Source organism: Entelurus aequoreus, linkage group LG11 (genome assembly GCF_033978785.1).
Source record: "Entelurus aequoreus isolate RoL-2023_Sb linkage group LG11, RoL_Eaeq_v1.1, whole genome shotgun sequence".
Lineage (NCBI taxonomy): Eukaryota > Metazoa > Chordata > Actinopteri > Syngnathiformes > Syngnathidae > Entelurus > Entelurus aequoreus.
In genome coordinates, this window is record NC_084741.1 from 35,112,209 (window position 1) to 35,133,221 (window position 21,013).

General features: G+C 37.0%; 1 protein-coding gene across 1 annotated transcript in view; it reads left to right on the plus strand.

Annotated features, from left to right (window-relative positions):
• The window catches only part of LOC133659647 (collagen alpha-1(XIV) chain-like), a 324,062-nt gene that overhangs the window by 173,684 nt on the left and 129,365 nt on the right, over window positions 1-21,013 (plus strand). Inside the window, exons 19-21 of the mRNA XM_062062231.1 lie at window positions 895-927; window positions 6,444-6,586; window positions 19,337-19,469. Coding sequence (XP_061918215.1) covers window positions 895-927; window positions 6,444-6,586; window positions 19,337-19,469 — 309 coding nt within the window. The remainder of the gene's footprint in view (window positions 1-894; window positions 928-6,443; window positions 6,587-19,336; window positions 19,470-21,013) is intronic.

Here is a 21,013-nt window from a genome sequence, read left to right on the forward strand (position 1 = left end):
CCATTTTCCGTTTTTCGTTTTTCATTATCAAACCATAAAACTGGGAAATAGATTTTTATGTTAAAAAAAATTCCAATTCCAAACGAAAAAAAGGATGGCCAGGGCGTACATGTATTTGATACCTGGATTAGTTTTTATTATTCAATATCTATTTAGTATTTTGTTAAATCCCAGGTAGGCAGCGACTTAAAGTTTAATGGCTTTGTATATAACACTGAGACAAAGTATTTTTCCTCAGAGTTTTCAACTAACTTGAAGTATTTTGTCAAGAGAATTGTTTGTGACATGTACATTTTCAGAATGTGCTTGTTCTATTTTTGGCCAAAGTAAAACAAAAAAAATGATCTGACGTTGTCTTTATTTTTAAGTTATTATGCTATGATTTTACCAGAACCGTCCTACTTGGGAACAGATTTTCCTCCATGTGCCCCTCAAACTAAAATTAGTTTGACATCCCTTCGCTTAAGCCAGGAAACATATATTTAAAACCTGTAGTACACATATGGATTTGGGTTACACATGTTTAGTAATAACATTAGGCCAAAAAAATAGCTGAATTCTTCTTCTATTAGGTATGCGACACCTCAGGGGTGAAAGTTTGGACACCCCAATCAATACGGCAGAATGTATTGAATGTACCTTCATGTTGCCATAAGGGCCACAAAGTGGTACTGTTGATGCAATTATCGCACAATGTGCATTTCAGAAATGATAGTGCAACTGTGAATATGACTAATTGTATTGACTTGTTTGTCCTTGTTTATCTCAGAGGTGGGAAATCTATTTTTCCCATCAATGATTTGTATGTATCTATCTAATTACCTGAGCTATTGATGTAGAGAGTTTCTCTGTTTCGCTGTAATTATATGATTGATGCGCTTTCCCTTTCCCCAGTGGCCAAGACAACAATCGCCACTACAACCTCGGGTAAGAGGAGTGCAAATACCTGCACAAGTAGTAAAAATGTCAATGGGGAAAGCTCAATATCAGTCCAAAGTCTTAGTCTCTCTCAGTCAGGAAATCAGGGGTTAGAATTTCAGTCGGAGCATCTTTGTGTGGAGTTTGCATGTTGGGTTTTCTCTGGGTGCTCTGGCTTTTATGCCACATTAGACTGGAGACTGTTCTGTAGACTCTACCGTCAATCAGGGGTCCCAAAAACTTTTTGACTCGGACTAAAAGAATTTGGCTGCGGCTATATATTTGTATGTACAGTATGTATATGTATACTGTGTGTAAGCATATACTGTATATATATATATATATATATATATATATATATATATATATATATATATATATATATATATATATATATATATATATATATATATATATATATATATATATATATATACAGTAATCTAATATATATATTAGAGATGTCCGATAATGGCTTTTTTGCCGATATCCGATATTCCGATATTGTCCAACTCTTAATTAACGATTCTGATATCAACCCGTACCGATATATACAGTCGTGGAATTATTATGCCTAATTTTGTTGTGATGCCCCGCTGGATGCATTAAACAATGTAACAAGGTTTTCCAAAATAAATCAACTCAAGTTATGGAAAAAAATGCCAACATGGCACTGCCATATTTATTATTGAAGTCACAAAGTGCACTATTATTTTTAACATGCCTCAAAACAGTAGCTTGGAATTTGGGACATGCTCTCCCTGAGAGAGCATGAGGAGGTTGAGGTGGGAGGGGCTGGGGGGGGGGTTGAGGTGGGGGGGTAGGGGGTAGCGAGGGGTGTATATTGTAGCGTCCCGGAAGGGTTAGTGCTGCAAGGGGTTCTGGGAATTTTTCTGTTGTGTTGATGTTGTGTTACGCTGCGGATGTTCTCCCGAAATGTGTTTGTCATTCTTGTTTGGTGTGGGTTCACAGTGTGGCGCATATTTGTAACAGTGTTAAAGTTGTTTATATGGCCACCCTCAGTGTGACCTGTATGGCTGTTGATCAAGTATGCCTTGCATTCACTTGTGTGTGTTAAAAGCCGTAGATATTATGTGATTGGGCCGGCACGCAAAGGCAGTGCCTACAAGGTTTATTGGCACTCTGTACTCCTCCCTACGTCCGTGTACCACTCCGTACAGCGGCGTTTTAAAAAGTCATAAATTGTACTTTTTGAAACCGATCCCGATAATTTCCGATATCACATTTTAAAGCATTTATCGGCCGATAATATCGGCAGTCCGATATTATCAGACATCTCTAATATATATATATATATACACTATATTGCCAAAGGTATTTGGCCACCCATCCAAATGATGAGAATCAGGTGTCCTAATCACTTGGCCCGGTGTATAAAATCAAGCACTTAGGCATAGAGACTGTTTCTACAAACATTTGTGAAAGAATGGGCCGCTCTCAGTGATTTCCAGCGTGGAACTGTCATAGGATGCCACCTGTGCAACAAATCCAGACGTGAAATTGCCTCGCTCCTAAATATTCCAAAGTCAACTTTATTATAAGAAAAGTGAAGAGTTTGGGAACAACAGCAACTCAGCCACCAAGTGGTGGGCCACGTAAACTGACAGAGAGAGGTCAGCAGATGCTGAAGCACATAGTGCAAAGACTTTCTGCACAGTCAGTTGCTACGGAGCTCCAAACTTCATGTGACCTTCCAATTAGCCCACGTACAGTACACAGAAAGCTTCATGGAATGGGTTTCCATGGCCGAGCAGCAGCATCTAAGCCATACATCACCAAGTCCAATGCAAAGCGTCGGATACAGTGGTGTAAAGCACGTCGCCACTGGACTCTAGAGCAGTGGAGACAACTTCTCTGGAGTGATGAATCACGCTTTTCCGTCTAGTAATCTGATGGACCAGTCTGAGTTTGGAAGTTGCCAGGAGAATGCTACATTCCGGACTGCATTGTGCCGGGTGTGAAATTTGGTGGAGGAGGAATCATGGTGTGGGGTTGTTTTTCAGGAGTTGGGCTTGGCCCTTTAGTTCCAGTAAAAGGAACTTTGAATGCTCCAGGATACCAAAACATTTTGGACAATTCCATGGGACGGCACTTCAAGTTCATATGTGAGTAAAGGCAGGTGGCCAAATACTTTTGGCAATATAGTGTGTATATATATATATATATATATATATATATATATATATATATATATATATATATATATATATATATATATATATATATATATATATATATATATATATATATATATATATATATATAAATGTATATATACATAATTTGTATCTATACATATATATATATATATATATATATATATATATATATATTAAATATAAATGTATATATACTGGTATATGAAATATATATGTATATATATATACATATATATATATATATATATATATATATGTATATATATATATATATATATATATATATATATATATATATATATATATATATATATATATATAAATGTATATAAATGTATATATACATATATATTTGTATATATATATATATATATATATATATATATATATATATATATATATATATATATATATATATATATATATATACATATATATTAAATATAAATGTATATATACTGGTATATGAAATATATATATATATATATATATATAAATGTATATAAATGTATCTATACATATATATTTGTATCTATACATATATATATATATATATATATATATATATATATATATATATATATATATATATATATATATATATATATATATATATATATATATATATATATATTAAATATAAATGTATATATACTGGTATATGAAATATATATATATATATATATATATATACACTGTATACTGTATATATGTATATATATACATGGTGGCGCCAAACAAACACTAATTATATCCAAACATTTAATGTGAAGTCAAATACAAATAAGGCAACAAGAGAAGTATTCCACACTTCTGTATTGTAAAATAAATCTGTACAGCAGATACGGGCATCTACTTCAAAAATAGAATTTGCCTGAGCGGCTGTACAGGGCAAACTAAAAATATATTTTATTTTATTTTACTTGGGATGTCCAGCGGACCAGATTGTGGACGCTGGAGGCCCTTCTGCTCAATTGTCAATAGGTGTCAAGATGAGTGTGAATGGTTGTCTGTCTGTTAGTGTGCTGTGATTATCTGGTGAGCAGCCAAAGTCAGCTGGGATAGGGTCTAGCTGACTGTGTATCCTCCAGCCTTGGAGGTTCGATTTTCCCCCACCCAGCCATTTTAGATCTCAATTCCCATTCACAAATATTTAAGTAAAACAGAATATGATAATTTAACCTAACGTTTGTACTTTACTGTATCCTATTTTGTATGCACACTGTATTTTTAACATGACTTGTAGAGTTACATTTATTTTACTGCTCTTTTATATTTGCTTTGTTCACTGTGTGTTTTAAAGAGACATAAGATCTAATTAAAAAAATAGACTATTGCCTAATTCTGGCACATTTGCAGCAACGTTAATTAATAATGTACCTGACAAATAACCTCGTAAATAAGATTGAACTCTGATAAATAAAAGGATTGCATCAGGAATACAAACTAAGCCAAACAAATCATGTGCTTACTCCCTGTGGTGACCACTGATGGAAGAAAATATTTTCTACTTAATGTAAATTTTTAATTATAGTTTAAATTGTTCTTAATTGGAAATGACTCAAGCGTCTCTCAGAAGATAATATTATGACGTACAAGAGGCCTCAATTTGGGGAAAAAATGGCAGCTTTTATTTACATTTGGACAAAAACTCTAGGTCAAAATGTGCCAGTGGTATGATGTCACGTTCTGGCAGTGTTGCTTGCAACATGACCCTAGGATGCAGAGACAGCAGGCGGTGTGCAAGTACAATGGTAATTAATTTAAAAAAAAGAAAACTTGTGCAGCTTGGGAGCTCAAAGAAATCAAGCACTGTCGAGGTAGCAAAGCCACAGAACAAAGATGGACCAGGCCTATGCAAAGGAACAGGGCAAGCATAGGAAGCAACCCGATTGGCAACCAGGTACAAGTGTGTCCTGATTGCCAATCAGGGACAGGTGAGGGAGGCAGCGCTCAGACTAGATGTGAAAGCACACAGGAAGTGGAAACAAAGAACGCTGAAACGGAAATAGCACTAAGCACAGAAAAATATACATACAGTACATCCAAACTGTCATGGAGGATAATGACATATAAATCATTACAGGTGTGACTGTTTATGGATACTGTGTCCTATACAGTTGTTACGATATTTGTCTTCAAATGTGGCTGCACATCAAGCTTAAAAGTCATAATTTACGGACAAGAAGAAAGGGGAAAAAATCAAAGTTTTACATCATTTGTAGACTTTACAAAATTTGTCTGGTGGGCAGTAAAATAATTTCATTATGTTTCAGTTATGCCAACCTAAATTTATTAGAAAAAAATATATATTCAAAAAACATTTTTTCAGTTATGCCAACCTAAATTTACTAGAAAAAAATATATATTCAAAAAACATTTTTGTGTGTCTTACTTTTATTGTAACAACTATGACATTTCAAAACATTCAATTAAATATAAACAAGTTATGTCATTTAGAAAAAGAAAGCAGCCAAGTATAACTGGTAAGAAAAACAATAATCTACCAGAACCAAAACAAACACACATCCCTCTAAGTTTTGAGCCGAAGTCTTTGGTTATACAGTTTATAAGGCGGAATTTATATGGAAAAAAATTGTCATAAACTCACTATTAGTCATAATTTTTTCAAGCAGCTCCACTTGTATTGAGTCAACTCTTGAGCAGTAGATCAAACTGTTCCTGCTTTTATTGACCCTTCATGCAGGGAGCCCTTCCAGGTTTTAATTATGGTTCAAGCCACAGCCGCTGTTTACAGCATCTTAAACAATCGATTGTTTAAAGACTTGCTCGTTGCCTGTGCCTGCTCCTGGAAATACAATGTATAACAGCGTAGAACCCCAGGTTGCCTGCTTTCGTACGATGAATGCAAGTGTGTTTTGATAAATGACTTGACCATGCTGGGTCAAACTGCATTATTTCAGGGGCGACGCACTGCTGGCCTGAATTGTCCATGTGCGTGTGGTGGCATCCACTTTTGATTGAGTTAGTCAAAGCTCTAAAAATGTTTTAGAAAAACACGTTTTTTGCACACATTTATGGCAAACATCTGCTTTTCTGTTTTAAGGTTTTTTTTCATGTCATTAGCTTCCAAGAAGTCTAACAGTGAAGTTTTATGTTCACACACATCTTGGTTTCAAGTTCCTATTAAGACCTAAAGACACAAACAAACAGGCTTTGTTTACTGTATTGTGTAAAACTCACATTATCACTTATTTATATGTTTTATTTATCATGATGGCATTTTAAAACTGCCCAATCCACAGCTGATAGAAAGCACACTAAAAAACTCTGGCATTTTAAGGACTAAATCCGATCGTTAAAGTGTGTGTCGTTGTTGCACAGCTCCCCGTCAAGCGATGAGAAACCTTCAGCTGAGAGAAGCGACAACCCAGAGCCTGGAGGCATCATGGGAGCTGGATGACCCTCGTGTGGAGAGCTACAGGGTGTCCTATGACAGCCTCGGGGGCCATGACAAAGAGGAGATGGTGAGTTTATGCTGTGTGTGCTCTTAAAAGATATAACATCTTCATAGAATAGTTGATTTTTTTTCATAGTATGTTGCCTGTTTCTGATTTTGCTTTTCAAATTGTTCTCCCTTATGATTGAATGTTTTTAAAGTGGAGTAGCTATAAAAAAAAAAAAACTAAAAAAAAAACAACTTACACATTACCTCTAACCATGAATTGTGTTTGTGACCCCATTACAGTCATTCATGTTATGCATTTATTATTACTATTAGACTCTCAGAGGGCCCCCACTCTAAATCTAACATCATACCACATACACTCTCTCAGTGCAGTGCACGCACTAAAATATGAATTATGGACTTAAAGGCCTACTGAAATGAATTTTTTTTATTAAAACGGGGATAGCAGATCCATTCTATGTGTCATACTTGATCATTTCGCGATATTGCCATATTTTTGCTAAAAGGATTTAGTAGAGAACATCGACGATAAAGTTTTGGTCGCTGATAAAAAAGCCTTGCCTGTACCAGAAGTAGCGTGACGTCACAGGTTGAAGGGCTCCTCACATTTCCCCATTGTTTACACCAGCAGCGAGAGCGATTCGGACCGAGAAAGCGACGATTACCCTATTAATTTGAGCGAGGATGAAAGATTCGTGGATGAGGAACGTGAGAGTGAAGGACTAGAGTGCAGTGCAGGACGTATCTTTTTTCGCTCTGACCGTAACTTAGGTAAAAGGGTTCATTGGATTCCACAATTTCTCCTTTTTCTGTTGTGGATCACAAATTTGTATTTTAAACCACCTTGGATACTATATCCTCTTGAAAATGAGAGTCCAGAACGCGAAATGGACATTCACAGTGACTTTTATCTCCACGACAATACATCGGTGAAGCTCTTTAGCTACGGAGCTAACGTGATAGCATCGGGCTTAAATGCAGATAGAAACAAAATAAATAAACCCCTGACTGGAAGAATAGACAGAAAATCAACAATACTATTAAACCATGGACATGTAACTACACAGTTAATGCTTTCCAGCCTGGCGAAGCTTAACAATGCTGTTGCTAACGACGCCATTGAAGCTAACTTAGCTACGGGACCTCACAGAGCTAACGTGATAGCATCGGGCTTAAATGCAGATAGAAACAAAAGAAATAAACCCCTGACTGGAAGGATAGACAGAAAATCAACAATACTATTAAACCATGGACCTGTAAATACACAGTTAATGCTTTCCAGCCTGGCGAAACTTAACAATGCTGTTGCTAATGACGCCATTGAAGCTAACTTAGCTACGGGACCTCGTCAGAGCTATGATAAAAACATTAGCGCTCCACCTACGCCAGCCCTCATCTGCCCAGCAACACCCGTGCTCACCTGCGTTCCAGCGATCGTCGGAGTGACGAAGGACTTCACCTGATCATAGATGCGGTCGGCGGCTAGCATCGGATAGCGCGTCTGCTATCCATCTCAAAGTCCTCCTGGTTGTGTTGCTGTAGTCCGCCGCTAATGCACCGATCCCACCTACAACTTTCTTCTTTGCAGTCTTCATTGTTCATTAAACAAATTGCAAAAGATTCACCAACACAGATGTCCAGAATACTGTGGAATTTTGCGATGGAATCAGAGCTTTTTGTATTGGATCCAATGGGGTCCGAATACTTCCGTTTCAACCATTGACGTCACTCGCATACGTCATCATACATAGACGTTTTCAACCGGAAGTTCCGCGGGAAATTTAAAATTGCACTTTATAAGTTAACCCGGCCGTATTGGCATGTGTTGCAATGTTAAGATTTCATCATTGATATATAAACTATCAGACTGCATGGTCGGTAGTAGTGGGTTTCAGTAGGCCTTTAATTTGGTTGAAATTAAAATATTTTTAAAATATGTGACAAACCTTAATAATATTTTTGCATGCAGCCTGCAGCTTGTAATGTCTCCAAGCTTATATCAAGATATCTGACTCATATATGATTATCATGAGTGGATAATAATTACCATAATAATACATCATTATTATGAATATAGTTATTAGTACATCTACTGGGGGTTAAGCCTTCACTGTCTATAAAACCTTGTGACGCATCTGTTTTGAAATGTAATCAATGTTCCTTGAACGCACCACCGTTATGTGCCATGAGATGCAAAAGCGAAACTTAAACAGTGATGTCCCATGCTCGGTTTGCCACTACCAGGAGGAATGAACCATTATGTCCAAAGGTTGTATTACACATTCCTAATTTCATTTAAACAACCTTATTATTGAACTTTGACAGGAAAACATGATTTTATCTGAACTTGTATGACATTGTATTGTATTTTATAGAGTTTACAGATTTAAATGAAAGAAAAAACTTGCTTACGTCTTTAAAAAAAGCCCAGGTCACGATCATGTGACCCTACCCTAAACAACCTCTTAGATTGTTGATTGCATTAATGCCTCACCTGCCTACACCTCACCAGACATCATTGCTTAATTGAACATATGGCATAAATGTCAACCCAAAGTTATACATAAAAAAAACAACCTACATCTAAGATTTGTAATTTTTATTAGAATGATAGACTACTGTACCATTTCCTCTAGTTTCTTGTTGCCTTTTGGTTGTAATCCTTCGTGTAGGCGAACATCAAATCCTTTGTAATGTTTTGATGCAGGCTACGTTTGATTTTATTTCTCAAAAAGACACACTGCCGACTTTGAATGGCCCCCAGGCCGAACTTTGAACACCACTGCCCTAATCTAATATTGCATTCATAAATGGATGCTTTTCTCTACAATCAAAAAGGCACACTCCCTTCGTCATCTATTTATCATTTTTTAGACTGCTACATCTTGTGCAAGGTGACAAGGCTGCCTGGACTGAATGTCCATCAATCACACATTTTTAAGTATATTTCCAATGGATACATAAGTTTGATTTAAAAAAAAAAAATTGAGACTGAAGCCTTAGCCCGCCTATCAGCTCTAAGGGTGCTTTGACATCACAATTTGTTGTAATCAAACTCCTGTTCTTTTTTTTGGTAATTTAACTGCTTAAATTATTCCAAATCAACAGTCTTCTAAGTGGTCTCGATGCAGTTCAATCAATCAATCAATGTCTATTTATATAGCCCTAAATCACAAGTGTCTCAAAGGGCTGTACAAGCCACAACGACATCCTCGGTACAGAGCCCACATACGGGCAAGGAAAACTCACCCCAGTGGGACGTCAATGTGAATGACTATGAGAAACCTTGGAGAGGACCGCATATGTGGGTAACCCCCCCCCCCCCCCCCCCTCTAGGGGAGACCGAAAGCAATGGATGTCGAGTGGGTCTGACATAATTTTGTGAAAGTCCAACACATCAGCGAAAGTCCAGTCCATAGTGGGGCCAGCAGGAACCATCCCGAGTGGAGACGGGTCAGCAGCGTAGAGATGTCCCCATCTGATGGACAGGCTAGCGGTCCAGCAGAGTAGAAAAGAAAAGAAAAGAAACGGCAGATCAACTGGTCTAAAAAGGGAGTCTATTTAAAGGCTAGAGTATACAAATGAGTTTTAAGATGAGACTTAAATGCTTCTACTGAGGTAGCATCTCTAACTTTTACCGGGAGGGCATTCCATAGTATTGGAGCCCGAATAGAAAACGCTCTATAGCCCGCAGACTTTTTTTGAGCTCTGGGAATCACTAATAAGCCGGAGTTCTTTGAGTTCAGTTGTGATATGAAATACATTCTAACACAATTTGCTCCAGCTGACAAATAAACCCGTAGCATAATAATGACATAACTATGGTTTGTGGTTTACGTTTATTTCGAACATGCATACTGTTACAACATGATACATCACAATTTCCATTTGTTCTTTTTAACATGTTTGAAAAGGAGTTGGAAGAAGCAGGAATTTATTTAATCCTAACCCTTTTCCATTTATTAGCAATTGCTAACACTTTTATTCACTTCCTGTTTGTACACAATTTACTACACATATAGTCCTTCTATAATAATACTCCTAAAAATAAATAAATACATAGTAGTGTAAATTGTATTTGACATTGTGAGATGAATAAGATTATCTCATTTTCAGTAAATTCAAAATGTATGTCATGATTCCTTTTCTTTGTAAACATTTTGAGTTGTTTTGTACATGCACATGTATTTAACTGGATCATATTAGTGCTTTGTTTGATTTCTTTACCTAATCCATTCCATAATTGAATTCCACATACTGATATACTGAAGGTTTTAAGTGTTGTACATGCATACGATTGTTTAGAATTAAATTGTTCTCTGAGGTGACATTTCTCTTCTTTTGTTGAGAAGAATTGTTGTACATTCTTAGGTAGCAGGTTATGGTTTTGTTTGCATAATTTTAGATGTTTGCAAATTCCCTATATTGTTGAATTTTAGTATCTTTGATTCAATAAATAAAGGGTTTGCATGTTCTCTATATAATGTTATGTAATTCTAACTGACCTCTTTTGTAACACAGTTAGGGAATGAAGTGCACTTTTTTAGTTATTTGCCCATATTTCTACACAATAACTCAGATATGGTAACACTAGCGAGCAGTAGAGAATATGAAGTGATTTTTATGGTCCAGAACATGTTTTGCTTTATCAATTATTGACGTGTTTCTTGCTACTTTATGTTGTATATTTTTATATGAGATTTCCAGTTCATTGTATCATCTATTATTACACCCAAACATTGGATTTCATTAACGCGTTCAATGTCTACTCCGCCTATTCAACTACAGCTATTAAACAGATTCAACCGATTACATACTTCAGTTTAGCATTTCAGTGAGCATCCCATGAGGTGTCTTAATTTCTTTTTACATGACTAAGTGTTTGTTTGTGTAAGTAACTCATTTATTCCTGAACCACTGCAAGTATTATTAAACTTTAAAGTTTGACACCATAAGTCGGATGGATTTAGAATTTCTAATTTCTCAAAACACCCAATGTAACTTTAGGGCATTCATTATAAGATGTGGTACTTATCTTTTGGGGACTTACGAGCACATGCGTGTCAAATCTGAGCAAAGACTGGTTGAAATACATGGCCACCATTAAACAAAATGTATTTGTAGGGGCACAGGCAGGACTTAGCAAATAATTGGTCATCATTTATTGACCGTTTGTCTGATTCCAAAACAATTTTACATTGTGAAATCCATTATTTACATTAAGCTACATTTAAACCAGTGTGGGTGGCACTGGGAGCAGGTGGGTAAAGTGTCTTTCCCAAGGACACAAATAAGGCAGTGACGAGGATGGTAGAAGCGAGCATCGAACCTGGAATCCTCAAGTTGCCGGCAGGGCCGCTCTACCAACCAAGCCGCGTCGGCCCCCCCAAAAATGCGTCCACCACAAATGTAATTTACAGTTATATGAAATGTCACATGGTGTAAAAGTACGTTGTTAGCTTTTTGTGCAAGGTCTTACAAAAGTCTTATGAGAACAGGTTGGGCAGTTACATCGATTTTTACACAACAGACAACAAAGATGCGTTTTCACAGACTCTGCTGAAGTGAACATCTACCTCAATCTGAAAACCGATTACACGTTTAGTTCCGCTCCACTTGGCTTGCCCAATCCCACCCATTGCTGACACACACATCCTTTCTTGCATCTCCTTTACCTCCCTCTCACATCCTCACCTCCCTGCCTATGTTGCCTCCCTCTTCTTCTCATCACCTTTTTTTTACTTTCATGTCTCTGACTTTTTTCTTTAATTTCCTGCCGTGGCCACAGAGCTGGAGAAGATGGAGAGGCCTCGCCAAGCCAGAGGACATTGCATTGTCTTTTCAGCAGCCATTTACCTCACTGGCTACAGAGAAGTATTAGAAACGATGGGAAAAGCTTAGGAAACAAGCAGAAGAGTAGAAGTCAAAAGCTTAAGCTTGCCCACCAGCGGACATGTAACACTTGTTTTTTTATGAAGATTTTAAGGTTGTGTTTACACTTGTAGTTTTCCTCTCTGGCTTGTGTTTTCCCTATGTGTTGTGCTGAGTGGTTAGAGTGTCCGCCCTGAGATCGGTAGGTTGGAGTTCAAATCCCAGCCGAGTCATACCAAAGACTATAAAAATGGGACCCATTACCTCCCTGCTTGGCACTCAGCATCAAGGGTTGGAATTGGGGGTTAAATCACCAAAATGATTCCCGGGCGCGGCGCCGCTGCTGCCCACTGCTCCCCAAGGGGATGGGTCAAATGCAGAGGACAAATTTCACCACACCTAGTGTATGTGTGACAATCATTGGTACTTTAACTTTAACTTTAACTTAACATTCAGATGCTGCTCTGTGTAGTGCACTGTGACTCACTCCTTTGTTCGCTTGTTCCATGCACAGGGTTGGGATAACAGTGCGTACTTTTGGTTACACTGTTAGAAAAATTCCTATTTTTATCGTTAATTTACTCTAAATTTCTACTGTAATTTTTCTATTTTTTTTAAATAGTTTATAAAACTGTAGAATTGAAGACATTATCTGTAAATAAACAATCCGCCTGTTATTTTAAGTAATATGCCAGTAATGACAAACTATGTATATTTCTATTTTTTTTACAGAAAAATACCAAATTAATTATACATAGCATTTTCTGTTTTCTTAAATTACTTTCAAATTCATGTAAAATTACAGTAACTATCTTTCATTAAATATGTAGCTTGTTATATAAAAGTCTATGTCCATACTAACAATCTAACACAGGGGTGTCAAACTCAAATACAGAGTGGGCCAAAATTTAAAACTGAACAAAGCCGCGGGCCAAGGTTGAACAACTTAACCTTTAACGCACTCTACGAGCTATCGTCACGTCCGCTTTTCATCCATTCTAACATCATTCAGACCCAGTCACAAGATATGTGCGGCTTCTATACGCACACACAAGCGAATGCAATGCATACTTAATCAACAGCGATACAGGTTACACTGAGGGTGCCAGTATAAAAAACTTTAACACTGTTAGAAATATACGCCACACTGTGAATCCACACCAAACAAGAATGACAAACACATTTCGGGAGAACATCCGTACCGTAACAAGACATAAACACAACAGAACAAATACCCAGAATCCTTTGCAGCACTAACTCTTCCGGGACGCTACAAAATACACCCCCGATACCATCAAACCTCCCCCACACACACACACACCTTGTAGCGCCCCGGAAGAGTTAGTGCTGCAAAGGGTTCTGGTTTGGTGTGAATTCACAGTGTGGCGTATATTTCTAACAGTATTAAAGTTTTTTATTCGGCTACCCTCAGTGTAACCTGTATCGCTGTTGATGAAGTATGCGTTGCATTCTAATGTGTGTGCATGCAGGAGCCGCACATGTTATGTGACTGGGCCAGCACTCGTTGGGCTGGCTGGCTGGCGTTTGGAAGACACCCGGAAGGATCGGCGGGCCAGCTTTAGTGTCAATTTGATATCGCCTCAAGGGCCAAGTGAAATTACACGGCAGGCCAAATATGGCTCGCGGGCCAGAGTTTGACACCCGTGCTGTAGAATAAAGGTATTTTTCTGCAGAACTGTTTGCATCGTCACTTTATTAAAGGTGGTTGATCTTAACAATTCAGAAAAAATCTGTAAAATAATGGTATTTTTCCGTGGAACTGCCAGCATTGTCACTTCATTAAAGGTGTTTGATCGTAATAATTTGGAAAAACTCTGTAGAATAAAGGTATTTTTGTGCAAAACTGTTTGCATCGTCACTTTATTAAAGGTGGTTGATCTTAATAATTTAGTAAACATCTGTAAAATTACGATATTTTTCCGCAAAACGTTTCATGAAAATTTCTGTAAATATAATGTTTTTGATCATTATTTGGTTTACAATGTTTTACTTTAATTTTATGGTTTTCGTTTGGCAGCCGTAGCTGCCAGTAGATGACCGTTTTTTTACAGATTTTTTTTTTACAGTGTAGACACACGGGAGTATCAGAACAGGCAATACAGTGGTTAGCATGTTGAAGCTGGAATCTCCGTTTTGGTGGTTTCACTACCTTTTTCTCCTTGGAAACTCTAAATAGCCCATAGGTGTGAAGGTCAGGGTGAATAATTGTGTTTGTCCAAATATGCCCTGCAAATGAGAAGTAGTTCGGCAGCTAGTCTAGGTTGTACCTTGCCTCTCGCCACAAAAGTCAGCGGGGATAAGCTCCAGCTCACCCGTGACTCTATGAGGACAAGTGGTAATAAAAATGGATGGATCTAGTATTAAAACACTCACTTGAGAGTTTGCTCTAGAACAGTGTTTCTTAACCTAGTTAGAGGTACCGAACCCCACCAGTTTCATATGCGCATTCACCGAACCCTTCTTTAGTGAAAAATAAAATGTTTTTTTTTTTTTTCTCAAATTCAAGACAAAGTTATATGTTTTTTGGTAACACTTTAGTATGGGGAACATATTCTAAGTAACGACGACTTAATTTAGAGTTATTTGGTTAAGGTTAGGGTTAGAGGGTTAGGGCCAGGGTTAGAGGGTTAGGGTTATAATAAGGCCATGCCGAATAAGGCATTAATAAGTACTTAATAATGACTAGTTAAGAGCCAATATGTTACTAATTTGCATGTTAATAAGCAACTAATTAATGGTGAATATGTTCCCCATACTAAAGTGTTACCATGTTTTTTTACTGGTGCATAAAATGAAGCGTGCATGAACATCACTTTGTTCAAACAACAAAACCAACACAGTGCATAAACTCACAACAAATTACACACCTGCAAATCAGTGTGACTTCTGCTGTTGCCGTATCCGTAATACGCCGATAGGGAGAAGTTTTTATTTACACGATGAGTCGGGTGTGTCTTGACCTCCGCCGAACCCCTGAGCCGGACTCACCGAACCCCTAGGGTTTGATCGAACCCAGGTTAAGAACCACTGCTCTAGAACCAAAGCAAACATGATGTGTGACCACAACCTTAGGGACAGAGGGCAAGCGTGACAAACCTGTCATAGTTTAGTGGTTCACATAGCTGACTATTACTTAGTGCCCCTTTAAATCAATCAATAACACTTTTTTATGACATTTTCATACACAGGAAAGTGGAAACACAAAGTGCTTTACACCAAAAAATTTAAAATTAAGAGAAAGAAACGCACACACACTCACACTCACACACAGCACTACTGACAGTAACAAAACACCGCATGGCACCGAGGATTGAGGAAACCCCACCTTTGAGGCATCCAGACAGGAGAATAACTAAAATTAACTCAATCTACAAAATTGTATAAAGTTATTTCAAAATTTATGTGAAAATGAAATATACATACCGTATTTTTTGGACCATAGGGCGCACCGGATTATGAGACACAATGCTGATGAACAAGTCTATTCAGGTCTATTTTCATACAAAAGCCGCATGGGATTATAAAACGCATTCACGGGGTCATATTATGGATTTATCTTTCTACATTTAAAACACTTCCTTGTGGTCTACATAACATGTAATGGTGGTAATTTAGTCAAAATGTTGCATAGATTGTGTTTTACAGACCATCTTCAAGACGCTTTCTGACTGTCTCATCAGGATGAGCCGTTTTGTGGGTGGGTTTATTGACATTGCTCCACTTCGAAAGCGTCTTCTCCCGTCATCTTTGGTGTACTGGTTGTTTTTAGCGCATTCATAGCAAGTCCACTGAAAGATATAAGTTGCAACTGCATACTACTTTACAAACCCCAAAACCAGTGAAGTTGACACGTTGTGTAATGATTTGCAAATCCTTTTCAACTTGTATTCAATAGAATGGACTGTGAAGACAAGATGTTTAATGTTAGAACTGAGAAACTTAAATTGTTTTTGCAAATAATCATTAGCTTAGAATTTAATGGCAGCAACACATTGCAAAGAAGTTGGCAAAGGTGCATTTTTACCACTGTGTTACATGGCCTTTCCTTTTAACAACACTCAGTAAACGTTTGGGAACTGAGGAGACCAATTTTTGAAGCTTTTCAGGTGGAATTATTTTCCATTCTTAATTAATGTACAGCTTAAGTTGTTCAACTGTCTGGGGTCTCCGTTGCCGTATTTTACGTTTCATAATGCGCCACACATTTTTAATGGGAGACAAGTCTGGACTACAGGCAGGCCAGTCTATTACCCGCACTCTTTTGCTACGAAGCCACGCTGTTGTAACACGTGCAGAATGTGGCTTGGCATTGTCTTGCTGAAATAAGCAGGGGCGTCCATGAAAAAGACGTTGCTTGGATGGCAACATATGTTGCTCCAAAACCTGTATGTACTTTTCAGCATTAATAGTGCCTTCACAGATGTGTAAGTTACCCATGCCTTGGGCACTAATACACCCCCATACCATCACAAAGGCTGGCTTTTCAACTTTGCGCTTAGAACATTCGAACGGTTCTATTCCTCTTTAGTCCGGAGGACACGACGTCCACAGTTTTCAAAAACAATTTGAAATGTGGACTCTTCAGACCACAGAACACTTTTCCACTTTGCATCAGTCCATCTTAGATAAGCTTGTGCTAAGTGAAGCCGGCAGCGTTTCTGGGTGTTGTTGATACAGTAAATGGCTTTCGCTTTGCATGGTAGAGTTTTAACTTGCACTTACAGATGTAGCGACAAACTGTAGTTACTGACATTGGTTTTCTGAAGTGTTCTTGAGCCCATGTGGTGATATCCTTTACACACTGATGTCGGTTTTTGATGCAGTACCACCTGAGGGATTGAAGGTCACAGGCATTCAATGTTGGTTTTCGGCTTTGCCGCTTACGTGCAGTGATTTCACCAGATTTTCTGAATCTTTTGATGATATTACGGACCGTAGATTGTGAAATCCCTAAATTTCTTGCAATAGCTCGTTGAGAAAGGTTGTTCTTAAACTGTTGGAAAATTTGCTCACGCATTTGTTGACAAAGTGGTGACCCTCGTCCCATCCTTGTTTGTGAATCACTGAGTATTTCATGGAAGCTGTGGGATGTTCCAAATAAGTGTTTGATGAGCATTCCTCAATTTTCTCAGTCTTTTTTGAAACATGTTGCAGGCATCAAATTCCAAATGAGCTAATATTTGCAAAAAATAACGTTTACCAGTTCGAACGTTAAGTATCTTGTCTTTGCAGTCTATTCAATTGAATATAAGTTGAAAAGGATTTGCAAATCATTGTATTCTGTTTTTATTTCCGATTTACACAACGTGCCAACTTCCCTGGTTTTGGGTTTTGTATATTATAAATGCCAACAGCGGAGGATGAATGCCCCACAACAAGAAGGATCTTATTGAGTACGGCGCAGACTACAATTTTCCGGATTTATGCAGATCCGAAATACACAACACTAGGTACCAATAGGTAAGAAAATTTGGTTTTGAAAAAATATTTCAAAACAAAATGCCAGATAATGTCTCCAAATTGGTGCCATTTTGGGGTCCTTATACACAAACCATAATAATCCCCGTATGTTGAAGCACAGTACGTCGGACTACAATAGCCGTAATTGCGGTGCAGCTTCGTAGCTTACCAAAGTCACAATAAAACATTTTGACAGATTTTTGAGCGTCATGTGTAATGTTCTATATTCTCAATGAAACATCACAGTTTTGGTTTTGCTTGCTTACCGGTACTTGCTAGTGTCATTTACTGAATAGGTGTCAGTCAACCTGCAGTCCAGAACATATCTCTTATGTGTGACTGCCATCTACTGGTCACACTTATTACACCATGTACTAAATAAAATTGCTTTGAAGTCGGTTAGCACAACCAGAATTAATACACACATTAGGGGCACTGTTGATTTCCGAGAAAATTAAAGGATATTAAGTGTGCCTTATAGTCCGAAAAATACAATAATACATTAATAAATTAATAAAAACATAACATTTAGAGAATAATAAAAGCACTGTTAGAAATAAATACAATGTAAGATAACAGAATATAAATATAAATAAAAAAACCTAAGAATGGTTGAACATGATCGGTAAAAAAACATATTTCCAAGTGTCCTGCTTTTGACTGCTGAAATGTTTAGTTGTAATAGGCTCAGCCTTTGAACAGGATAAATAGGCTGTACAAACGATGGATGGATGGACGGTGGGCTGGTCCTACCTAAAAAGTCTTCATTTCAAAATGTATTAGCTGAGCATGATAGCAAAGTGAGAATTTATTTTCTGCCGTAACTGTCCTACTTTGTAAAAGGGACAGATGCTTATTTAAAGTACTTCAGAAGATCCGACTTCATTTGCATTGCAGATGAAAGACATTTACATTTGATGTGCAGGACACGGTTCTTTAAAAATGACTGAGCATAATTGACCTGTAGCTCCATGACATGGCTGATCAAATTTATTGTGCTGATGCAGACCATGTAAAATAATTAAAATCAGTAGAGCAAGCATCCTTAAAGTCAACCTTGAGAGGACATTTTCAAATTAGGAGTTGTTTACGTCCTGCTATTATAAAAATAACCATTTGTTTTCACGCCCATTCAAATGTCCAGACAGAGCAAACTTTAACAGCAATTATTGAGAACTTGACTTTTAATAGCTCTGCCTCAGTCTTGGCCCCATCTGACTTTATTGACTGAGCTGAAGTGAGCGGAATTGCTGAACAGTTGTATTTCAAATCCTTTAAGTTACACACAGCGTTCTGCAGGCTGTCACCAAACTAAGCCCGCTCTTTTCTTTTATTATTTGATGCATCTCCCTTCTCTTTGGTTGGGTACAACTCTTTTTACTGCACACCTGTCTAAAAGTTAGAGTTGAAAATGGATCTTGACAACTCTCTACCCCGTTTATGTCTGTGCATTTAGGTGCTGGTTCCTGGTGGTCAGAAAAGATTGTTGCTGGAATCTTTACTTCCTGACACTCAGTACAAAGTCAAAGTCACGCCAGTGTACACCAATGGAGAAAATGGCATCAGCGTGTCAACACAGGGGACCACATGTAAGCCTTCACACACACACACACACACACACACACACACACACACACACACACACACACACACACACACACACACACACACACACACACACACACACACGCACACACACTCGTAATTACAGACCAACTGTCAGTTTTTTATTTCCCAAGAAGTTTCCAGTGAAGGATAACAAATCCACCAAGAGACAAAAGCATTGAATGAATTGGACAATTAATTTTACATTCAGTGACAATAGTGACAATGCAAATATCTGCTGCCTTCCGAATTGTCTTAAAAAAGGCTCTTCATAATTACTGCAGTTCCTTTCATTAAGGCGGCTTAGCTGCTTCTTGATTTTCCCATGAGAACTGTGATTGCCTCCTCTTCAAACACGGAATACGAATGGCGGGAAAATATGTTGTCTTCTGAAATGAGGGGCGCCATTACAAGCCTCATTGCAAATAAAAACCTGCAAGCAGCATAGTCATAAATCAGACCTTAGACACATGTGCATGTACGACGCAGCCAGATGATCTATTTTGTGCAGCGATTAAATTGTCTTCTCACATAAATTATTCGGAAAGAAAAACTTTTCACCAATCCTAGCATCTCATAAAAAACTTTTTCATAATAAATAAGTAAATAAATAAAGATATACATTTCCATAAATACAAAACAGCTAAGCCTTGTTTTTATAGTGCGGTCTCAAAATGAAAAAAATAAATTACTAATCATGGTAAGCCTGCGTTGTGAACTTCGTTGCCTTTTAAACATTGAAAATACAACAGGATGCATGCAATATTCTTTATGCTAAATTAATGTCAACTGCAAAGGCTTTCAGGAGGATGAATATACAGTATATATATATATATATATATATATATATATATATATATATATATATATATATATATATATATATATATATATACACATACATATGTATATACAGTATATATATATATATACGTATATATATACAGTATATATATATATACGTATGTATATATATATATATATATATATACGTATGTATATACAGTATATATATCTATATACATATATATAGAGATATATATATATATATATATATATATATATATATATATATTAGGGCTGTGAATCTTTGGGTGTCCCACGATTCGATTCAATATCGATTCTTGGGGTCACGATTCGATTCAAAATCTTTTTTTTTTTCAATTCAACAAGATTCTCGATTCAAAAATGATTTTTCCCCGATTCAAAAGGAATCCTCTATTCATTCAATACATAGGATTTCAGCAGGATCTACCCCAGTCTGCTGACATGCAAGCAGAATAGTAGATTTTTGTAAAAAGCTTTTATAATTGTAAAGGACAATGTTTTATCAACTGATTGCAATAATGTAAATTTGTTTTAACTATTAAATGAACCAAAAATATGACTTATTTTATCTTTGTGAAAATATTGGACACAGTGTGTTGTCAAGCTTATGAGATGCGATGCAAGTGTAAGCCACTGTGACATTATTGTTCATTTTCTATTTTTTTTTTTTAAATGTCTAATGATAATGTCAATGAGGGAT